The sequence below is a fragment of the Aquila chrysaetos genome, chromosome 2 (genome assembly GCF_900496995.4).
Source record: "Aquila chrysaetos chrysaetos chromosome 2, bAquChr1.4, whole genome shotgun sequence".
In the NCBI taxonomy this organism is placed as follows: domain Eukaryota; kingdom Metazoa; phylum Chordata; class Aves; order Accipitriformes; family Accipitridae; genus Aquila; species Aquila chrysaetos.
In genome coordinates this window covers 3,410,797-3,421,222 of record NC_044005.1, presented here as the reverse complement: position 1 = coordinate 3,421,222, position 10,426 = coordinate 3,410,797, and the positions used below count along the sequence as shown (strand labels likewise).

The 10,426-nt window shown below is 46.7% G+C and overlaps 1 protein-coding gene across 3 annotated transcripts in view; it reads left to right on the top strand.

The window, feature by feature from the left end:
• Nucleotides 1-550: 550 nt before the first annotated feature.
• MAP4K5 (mitogen-activated protein kinase kinase kinase kinase 5) overlaps nucleotides 551-10,426 on the top strand; it is a 73,082-nt gene continuing 63,206 nt past the window's right edge. Inside the window, exons 1-2 of one of the 3 annotated variants that reach the window (XM_041121935.1) lie at nucleotides 551-650; nucleotides 1,009-1,228. In XM_041121935.1, coding sequence (XP_040977869.1) covers nucleotides 1,121-1,228 — 108 coding nt within the window. In that variant the 5' untranslated portion in view covers nucleotides 551-650; nucleotides 1,009-1,120. The remainder of the gene's footprint in view (nucleotides 651-1,008; nucleotides 1,229-10,426) is intronic. The other 2 variants (XM_030041036.2, XM_041121939.1) reach the window with 2 other exon arrangements.

Below are 10,426 nucleotides of genomic sequence, written 5' to 3'. Positions count from 1 at the left end.
CCAGGCCAGGTTGGATGGGGCTCCGAGCGATCTGGTCTAGTTGAAGGTGTCCCTGCTCGTTGCAGGGGGGTCGGACGAGATGACCTCTAAAGGTCCCTTCCAACCCAAACCATTCTGTGATTCCATGAGCTCCGGAGGCGGCAGCCCCAGAGGGTCCCACTCCGCACCTCCAGGGCGGGCAGTGGGGCCTTCACCCCCCACCCGGGGGGGTCGCCTGCACCCCCGGCTCTGCCTTTACCGGGCACAGAGACACCCCCCCCCCCGCCGCAGGGCGGCCTGCGGGCCCGGGCCGGACCGCACCGCCGCCGTCAGCCATCATGAGAGAGGTTTTACTAACGCCGAGGGGCGGCCCGGGCCCGCGGCCGGCGCGGGGCGGGGGAGGAAGGCGGGCGGGCAGGCAGGAGGAAGGGAAGGGAAGGAGAAGGGAAGGGCCGCGCCGTGGCGCTGCGGCGTCGCGGAGGCCCGCTGCTCGTCCCGTCCCGACCCGACCCGACCCGGCTCGCCTCAGCTCGGCTCGGCCGGGCGGTGCGTGCGTGCGTGGGGGCCGCGGCGGGCAGCGGGGCCGCGGCTGGGGAGGAGGAGGAGGAGGAGGAGGAGGAGGCGGCGGCGGCGCTCCCTCTCCGGCGGGACAAAGGGCTGTGGGCGCGCAGGTAGGAGCCGGCCCGGCCTTGCTGCGGGCCTGGTTGCGGGCGGGCTGGCGGCTGCCCCGGCCAAGCGGCGGGCGGGCGGGCCGCGGCGCCTCCTCAGCGCCGGCGGGACGGGACCTCCCTCCCTCCCCACAGCGGCCGGGGCGGTTGCTCCCCGCCGGGCTGGGCGCTTCCCCGTTGCCCGACCCCCTCCCTCCGGGGAGCCGCGGAGGGCGCTGCCCCCGCCGCCGGGCCGCCAACGGCCGTAGCAACCGCCGGCTGCCTGCCTTTGTCTCGGCAGCCGCGGCCCAGAGCCCGCCCCGGGAGCCCCCCCCCCCCCCCCTCACCCTTCCCGCCCCTCAGCAAGCTCTTTCCGCCGCAGGAGCCATGGGCCGGCTGCCGCGTTAAGGAGCTAATCCCCGGCCGGAGGGGCGAGGAGGAAAGCGGCCGGTGCTCCCCTTCCCCGCGGCGGCGGGGGCTGCCCGCGGCTGGAGATGGAGCCGGCGGCGCGGCCGAGCGGGGATATCCTGAGGCGGAACCCGCAGCAGGACTACGAGCTGATCCAGCGGGTGGGGAGCGGCACCTACGGCGATGTCTACAAGGTGAGCGGCGCGGAGGGGCCGCGCCGGGCTCCGCTCCGGGGGTTCTCCTCACGGCGTGGCCCGGGCTCGGGGCGTCGAGGGAGCGGCCGGGACGGAGCGGCTCCTGAGGCACCTGGGGACCCGGGGCGTCTCTGGCAAAGCGTGAGGTTTTCCTCCCCGTTTAGCCCTTCGAAATAAAAGGATTGACTTCTGCTGGCGGCGTGGGAGAACGGTCCGCCTTAGCGGTCCCCTCGCTGGTTTCCGAGAGGTTTGAATCGCTGAACGTTGCGGGTGATACTTTCCACGTTACTGCTAAAGGAGGTAGAGGGTCTCTACTTGCTGTACCTGTTTCCAGAACGCAGCAGTTAAAGCACCTGATTAAAAAGGTGCAGGTTTATCCCTGAGGTTAATAATAGCACGCAAAAGGCAGAAGCAGATTAAAGCTCTTCAGAAGCTGGAACGGAGTTACAGCTCGCGGTAGAGTTAGCGCTGCAAATCCAGTAGATGCTCTTGAAACGGTGCATACTGGTGCTCACATCGCCAGAACCACAGCCACGGGAAACAGAAGGTGTAAGGCACGGCGCGTTCCTCTCTGTGTGCTTCTCTGGGAGATATGAGCCCCTTTCCCAAACGTCAGGGATGCTCAGCAGCTCTAAGGGTTGGGTTGCTTATAAAGAAAGCCTTAAAGTTTTCGGCCTGTGTTTGGCAATCTGCGTTTTCAGCTGCATGGGAAGAGTGGCTGTGATATTTTACTTTGTAATGCTGTTGAGTGTGCTTAAAATTGACCTGACACAACCAACCGTACAAGAAAAGGTGTGTTACTCTGCCACATGAAAGGCAGCGGTAATTGCTCATGCGGGGGGAGGGCTCTTCGCTAATGTTCAAATTGAAGTTTTATAGATGGATCTTGTTCCCACCACCCCTTTGAAATGGTTACTTGTGGCCTCGGGGAGTTATTTTTAAAAGTTTTCATGGTGCATATTTACCTTCCTTTTTTCTTTTATTTTTCTCCTAGAGTGCTGTGCACAGATCAGTCAACTTCTTTGCTAGGGAATCTGGCACTAAATCCTTTAAAAGGACATTTCAGGTTTCATAAATCTGGAACCCAGCATGCCTTGAGCTAGTTTGGTTGGGTATGCCTGGATAGTACAGGGCAGCATGACAAGAAATAACTAGTTGCGTTGCAGAGAAGTACTTTTGTGTCATCCCTTTGCTCTTTGTGGAAAAAGAAGTATTCTGCTTCTCATTATCCTGGTAATTAGTGGAGAGCTGTGCTGACATGTCATACAGCTTCCGGTTCCGGAGCTGGTTTGAATGCATGGCTCTGCTCTGTGCCATGTAAACATATCCCCTTTAAAAAACCCCCCACAACCCTCACCCCCCCCGCCTCCATTCTTTGGGTTATGAAAAATATGCCCTCTATTCCTGAAATGGTTTCAGATAGGAGTAAACCCAAACCTTCTCTTAGTGCAACCTGGCAAATTTAAATCAAAGTCTTTGGCAGTCTTTTCAGACATTGTTATGAGTCTAAAACAAGTATAAAGTTAATGAGTTTAGAGTAGTTTGAGAGCCTACATTTGTTTCTAGGTCATTGGTTTGCTCTTTGTTTTTATAAAGCCCTGCAAACAGGGAGGAACTATCAAGGGAGTACTGAGTCGGATGGCACTGGCTGTTATGACAAATATGCAAAGCAAACTTAGTTTTTCAAGTCATTGATGTTATGTTAATTTTAAAAGTAACTAAGGTAAACCTTTTTTCTTGAAAGACTTAACATATAAAAGTACCATGGTACTTTTATATGTTTTCTTAGTCCATGACAAGTCTCTTCCTAGCACAGATGGCACATCTTGCGCTTGCTGAGGGCTGTCAGTAGTGTTTATAAAATGCATTTCTTAGTGAGTATCCGATTGTTGTTATGTTGCGGAGCTCGGGCAAGGTTTGCTAGAGAGCGCTCTTAAATTAAAATGGAATTTTCCTCTCACCTCTTTAAGTGGTTTCTCTGCTCCATCACTACTAATGAGTCACCAGCGTCTCCAGCACAGTTGTTTTTAGGATGTCTAAATGAGACAGCCTTTCTGATTGTGGGATATCTGCCTCTTCCTCAGATGCTTTTTGGTGGTGGTGGTTCATGCCTCAAATTCTTCTTGGGGCATTTGGTAGCTTTTAGAGTAATTAGTTCTTTTTTGGATGTTGAAGGTGGAGGTTAAGCAAATATTTGTGTTCACTGTTAGGTTACAGAAGAATATTTAAGGCCTTTCTGAAAATCTCCTACCCACTTTGCTTTTCATTACTACTATGGAAGCTTAAAACTGAAATGTGTTTTCTTAGTGTTTGTGGGTTTGTTTTTTTTTCTCTTGTCTGTCACATGGCACACAATGGTTGATTGTAGGGTTGCTCATAAGTACTGGATTCTTGATGTTGTTTTAATATATTTTTTTTCCCCAAAATTCATTTCAGGGTGGGGGAGAAACCATCCATAAATAAATAATTTCCTTATCTATTCACAGCATGTGTAAGTAGACCCAAGTTTGGGTCTACCAGTCTTGGAAGTACGCTTTCCGTTACAATCCTAATGCGTTAGTTGTCTCATCTGTGTTGGGAAAGCTTTTTTTTTCTTCTTAGTAGAGGATATTACTGTTAAGCCAATTCTAATCCATTGGAATAATTTATCTCTCAAAGCATTGTATCAAGCTATCTTAAATTAATTTCTGACTTCTGAAAGAGGTGTGTAATAATGAAGATTGGGTACTGACTGGAACTCAATACGCTGACAGTATTTTTTTTGTCCCCACTCTGTCAAATGGTTAGCATCCTCAGCATCGTATCCCTTAACACTGAAAAGGTGAGGTCTACAAGAGTGAAGTTTTAATTTGGCTTTCCTGGCAAGATTTCTCTTTGCCTTCCTTGGTCATACACATGAAAGTCTCAAAGCAATATTCAAAAAGGATGTAAGTTTGTTCATGCGTCTGCACAGTTGTGCTGAAATAGACATTGTGTGTGTGTGGTTAATGCAGAACCATCCAGTTGACTAGTGTCTTAGTTTCTAGTGGCTTTTTTAATTTTCTGCTCTATAAATGGAATTTAATCTCCAGCACTAGGAAGTGGCCCGTCAGATCCTATCCCAGGTAAACTCTCATAGTGTGGTTAGATGTTTCCCAGGATGGGTTTTCATGCTAGCATGACCTGTCAGTGAACCTGCAGCTTTTCAGTAGGGCCTTGTAGTCTAATTTGTATAAGGCCAGTTTTGGTAACAAGTTCACATCATCAGCTCTATAAGCATGTGTTTCTGCAGTCCATGATATTTTCTGGAAGTACTTGGAATGGTGTAAGACTGGCCTGTTTTTGTTAGTTTGCGGGATTCGGTTGCATCAGGACATCAAGTCATTCATTATATGTACTTGTAGATGTTGGTGTCCTGAAGGGACTTAGAAAACAAGCACTGTATTAGGGCAATAATTTATTTTAGTAGTATCTTACTGGGATTTCCTGCGTGGAGTTTTTATTTGGCTATTTATTAAGGACTCGGAATAGTTTTGCTGGAAAGATTTAGGGGAAAGAATACCATGTGTCAAGGTGAGGGATGTGGGGTCACCACCCCTTGCACGTAAAAAGGAATTTAAAGTCTTCTACTACATGTGTGAGTGCCTTCACCGTCAGCCTGTTGAGTCTGCTGGGGGACAAAAGACTTCCACTCGCTACTACCTCCTCTTTCTCCTTCTCCCCCAACTACACAGGGCTTGGCTTTTTGTGGATTTTAATGCAAGTGCCCCAAACAGAGTTTTAACTAATCTTCGATTTTGGAGAAGGGGAACAAAAGGATGGTTTATGTAGACTGTCTTTTTGAATGCTCTTATTTGGCAGCTGAGCTGAAAGATCATGTATTTGCTCAGCTCAGCACCGTCTGCAGGCTGCTTTTCCGGGATGAATAGCTGGATGTCTGTCCTCACTGAGTGGCGATGATCAAATATGATCTTGTGCAGCAGTTCTAAAGCTGTCTTGTTTTGGTTTTTCCAAGCAGGATTGTGAACAGTGTTACAGTAGCTTTCTTTAAAAGTAAGCACAGGGGACAAGAAATGTACCAAATTAGTAGCAGAAACTACCCGTAAACAAGAGATACATTTTTATTGGATATCATGGGAATTTCATTCCTTCTTGAGTCACCTGCTTAGTCTCTCCTCTTCTCTTTTTTTTTTTGTTTTGTTTTGTTTTTCATCTCCTGCACCAGATAAAAGCATTAACTTAGAAGAAACCTGTACCAGTTTGCCACTGATCATGGCTGCAGGAAAATAGCGAGCAATGAAATTGGAATGTGGCACAGAGACTCTCTTGCTCAAATACGGTTTTAAAAAAAAAATCTTCCTTTTCCCCCCTCTCAAAGGTTGCCATAAAAGTGGGACTCTGCCCAGTGTGAGTCAGGTTTTGGCCCTGCTTGTGTGGTCAGTGCCTTATTTTCAGAGCTCTGGAGTATAATTCCTGGTGCAGTCAAAGGCTGTTGAGAACCTGTGTTTGATATTTTGAAAATAATTCCTAATGTCAGTCTAATTTCACAGATCATGAAAACTTACTGGTTAAAGCGTTCTACTACTTAAAGTCAACACGTTAAGAATGGAGTATTAAGGCTTTATTTTAATACCAGAGTACAGTTATGGCTATGATTAGTTTTTAATCACATACTCCCAACTTTATACAAATATGTTTTGGCAGCTGCAGACCAATTGGATTGGCCATCCCTGATTCAGCACTTCTGTCCCTGGTGAATATACATTGCTTACACATATAAATTACCATAAACCATTTGTCACATCGGGGGATTCCACTCTTCCTCTCAAGATCAAAGCCTTCTGGTTAGCAGTGTTTGCTGTAGCCATGCCTGAACTCTGTGTACTCTAGTTTTTCCATATGAAGGGTGTTTAGAATGGCATTGAACCAGCACTGTTGAGTTTCTCCTTGTTGCTGTGGAGTTTCTCTTCTCGGAAATTGCACGCTTTTCTTTTAGGATGCAGTCAGTAGGATATATATATGTTGCTGAGAACTAAGATGCTCAGTGGCTTATTGACACACTCTGTTAGGATATTCAGGAGTTAGGGGAAAGCTCCTGCTTTCCATTTGCAACCTTTGTAAGGTTTTTTTCTTATTAAGCATTTGGTCTTTGTCGTGGAACATTCAAAGCTGTTTGGCTTTAAATGTTGCCTCCTGTTGCTCATGTTTTCTGTTAATGGTAGGTTATGTGGTGGAAATAGAGTGTTTCTCCCTATGTCAGTTTCTCCCTGTCTCTTACTTTCAAAAGCAGGTAGTCTCCAAAATCTTAAAAATAAGGTCTGATTTCCAGCTCTTGTGAAGAGAGTTGTCCTCCTGGGTTAGGTCCTCAGAGGAGCCAAAGAAAGAGTGGTAGCAACTTCTCAGTGTGCTTCCATGAGCTAGTACCAAGACTGTACCCAACGGCTCTTAAGCCAAGGAGGAACTGAGAGTCTGTTCAGTTGATTTTAATGTCCTGTTGGTACCAGCCTTGTCTCTGATGTAGTCTTCAGTTGCGGTATTACTGTCTAGTATTCATCCTTCAGGAGGCATTCTGCTGGGTAGATGATTTTGTTATTCCTCATTTATTTGTGGTACAATCAGTGAGGGAGGTTGAGGCGTCCTGTGGACTTGCACAGGAAGGAGTTAACCAGAGCATGTTCTGTTGTTCCCTGCGTGTTGCATTTTTGGAGACCAGTCTCGAACATGAGAGGTGCTTTATAGGAGCTCTGCCTCCTCTGCCTTCCCCAGAGCTCTGTTGGCAACATGAAATATCCATTCAGAGGAAGTGAATAGTGCTGGTCCTGCATCCCCTTTGAAACACACACACTACCCACCCCCCCCCACCCCCCCCCAACAGCAGAGGAAATCTCTGAGAAGGAAGAACAGATCAAAGATCAGAACATTTGCATAGTGGTATCTGCTTCATCTTTGTCTCCAGAAGATGCAATGGTCATTTTCATTGCCAATGCATTTGGATAACTGTGAATGCGTCCGAGATTTATAGCATGAGGTGTATGAGTGATTCCCAGTTCCATCAACAGAGGTGCGTGGTAGAAGTACATAGATCACCCGTGTCAGAGAGAATAGCTTTTCCTGTTAGTTAGTAAGGCCGTAACGGAGTTGGCCACCGTATTTCGCTGACACCAGCAACTGTCCATCCGCTCTGCAGCTGGAAAAACAAATATGCTTGCTACCTTTATTCATGTTTGGCACCTGGCTTCTTGGTTACAGCTGTGAATGAAAAGAAGAGGCAGCATCAACCCAAGGTGATTCCATTTGAGAACAATGCAAAATGGGTAGATCTCCATATCGTAACAGTTGTTCTTCAACTCAAGGCAACCTCGATGCCTTGCATTTTAGATTGCCAAGACTTTCTCGCACTTCACCATTTTGTTAGGATTTCAGATTTTCTATTTCTTCAAGAAGTTAGAATAGTTCTTTCCCAATTTCTGAAGGATTCCTAGCAATAACAGCACTCAGCAAGGTTTGGTGGACGCAGCAGTCTTTGATTTGTGGTTTATGGCAATTTTGGTGGTCCTGAGTGCATTCTGGGATTCCAGTAAAAAGTCAATGAGAAGGGCAGGATATTTTGTTCAAGATCTTGCATTTGTAATCTATAAAACCAGATGCTACCTTGCTTTTAATGGGAGTAGGTAAATAAGGCAGACCTGACGCTGACAGTAGTTGAAAAACAGCAAAAGACAATTTATTCCACCGGGCCTTCCCGAAATCTCCTTGTGGAGTGTACCTATGGAAGAGGTATTGCAGAGATCATTTATCTGAACTTCCCATTTGGCCTCGCCAGGTAGAGTAATCTTTCTGACAGGTTAACTCAATCTAATTGTAATGAACAGGTGTCTATATTATGTACCACCATGTTTTTCTCCAGGCTGTGGTTTACTAGACTGGAGAGCGTGTTTACACGGGCGGCACCGTACAGCGTTATTTGTTGTGCATCTCCCACCCCCCTTCCCTTTTCTTGTTTAGGGAATCTGTTCAGGAGTGGCTTGTCTGAAAAATTGGAGTCCCTTCTGTTCATCAAAATAGCAGAGCGGCTCCACTGAGAGTGAAACACCTTTTAACTCTGTTAGCACCTAACCAGCTCTGCGAAATCAGTATCTTCATCTGTTGGATAATATTTAGCCTGTTGGCATCATTTTGAGACCCAGATTTGCCTGCTCATATGTTCCCCTGCAGCTGGCCCGCAGGAAATGTCTCCATCACGTGAAGGTCTGAGCTGTCAGGAGCTCCTCGCATGCAGAGGCTGGATAAACCGCTCTTTCTTCCTAGATTGTTTGGGGGAAAATTTCAGCGTTTGGTACAGAGAAGTTTCCATTCTGCTCTTCAGCTTTCTAAATTCCTTCACTGAAGCATTAGAGGAATTCATTTTATCCAGCACGGTGGATAGTGTCTGCAAGGACCTTCTCAGCTGCTCAAAGAGCCGAAGCTTACCTTCCCCCGTGGCGGATGGAAGACGCTGTGCCGAGAAGCCGCAGCTTGACTGTGTCTCTGGAGCTCTCGTGCTCTTTTGGTGAAAAGAGCGCGCAGGAGGGTGAGCAAAGGAACTGCTTCATGGCTTCTCCTTCAGTCAGGACCGGAGGTCAGGGGCAAATCTGGTTTGTGGGTCCTGTTTCCATCCTGCCCCTGTCAAATCCCAAGGAAAGGGATTCAAGAGGGGACTTGCTTACTTGGAAACATTAGGAAGGCGGGGAGGCATTAGGGAAAGGGCTAACATCTTATCTCTGAGTCAATGACCGCTAACAGAGCTGCTGGATGCAGGACGTCATGTTCCTCTTCGCTGTGTCAAGAGGTAGTTGAATTATGGGACTAGTGGATTTAGCATCACAGATCTCTCAAAGTTGCTCACTTTTGAGCCTGCGGGACGCTAAGATACGGTTTGAGCAGGTGCCCGTCAGTACATAATGAGCAGGCAGTAAAAAATCTGAAATTTTTTGCAAGAGAGGGAGAGTAAGAAGTGCCAAGGCTTTTGTTCCAAAGCCTTAGGGTCTTCCAGTACTTTTCCCTACTCTGTTAGCCTTTGTATTGCTATATGTGTTTCTACTGACTTTGCTGCTCCTGAAGACAGTAAAAAGTTCATGAAGATGCAGCCAGGGATACCCCTCAGAGCTTTGAGCTGACCCGCAGTCCTGGTGGCCAGAACTGCTGCATTTACCGAACTGATCTGTCAAAATGGCATCTTTAATGCCATATTTGATATTTTGGCGTGTTGGAATTAACTCTTCTCCCAAGTCTGTTTTTGTGTCTTCCACATGAATATAGTATATCGAAGGTTCATGTTTTCATAGAGATGAGGAAGATTTGGCTGGACTTTTCCAGAAAGCTGAATGACATATATTTTCAGGTTAGTGTGAACAGCTGGATTTGTAGCCTGTTGAAAGGTGAATTTTGAGACATTCCAGAAAGGCAGGTGCTGTTTCTCTTCACAGGATAAAGAGGTCATTGCAGGGGGACTCTGTTGGCTTATTGGTAAGAAATTGTTCTTGAGCTTTCTTTGTGCAGCTCTTCCCTGTGCAGCATTAAAGGCATCATTTCTTCTTACATTTAATGTGATGGTGCACCCCAAGAAGCTGTATTTTTGTTCTGTTCTCAGCTGTGTGTATGGCTGTTTGCTGATCATTGCTATTGAAGCAATATAGAATTGTGTTACATTTGCCTTAACTCACTGTTTAATGTACAGATGTGCAAGATAATAGTTGAATTATAAACATTAGACTCCCAAAGATGTTTGGAGATCTAGTCATTAATCTTAAGGGAAGATAAGTGGTAAAGTCTCTTGCACAGGCATGGAAATGTAAACATGGTAGGTAGAAAGAATAAAGGTGGAGCCATATCATCTTTTATAGATGTACTTTGTCTTGATAAAACTTAATTAAAATTTGACAGGAAGCAGTGCCTAATGAGTGTTCATTGGTCACCAATGATTAACAGCTTCAGGTATTTGTATTGTATTTACAAGCAGTTTGAAAGCAGCAGCAGCTGAAATTTTTCTTTTGATGTGCTTGGTCTACAGTGGGGTAAGGGAGAGTATTCGATGTATCACTTGCAGGTATTCACAGTTGTATTGTCTGTCAGAGGGGGTTTGTTAATTTAAATGTAATGATAGATTCTCTTAAACAGCTGAGATCTCTTTTCATTTAAAACTGTTTTTGTGAAAGAAGTGTTGCTGTTTTAAATGCCCCC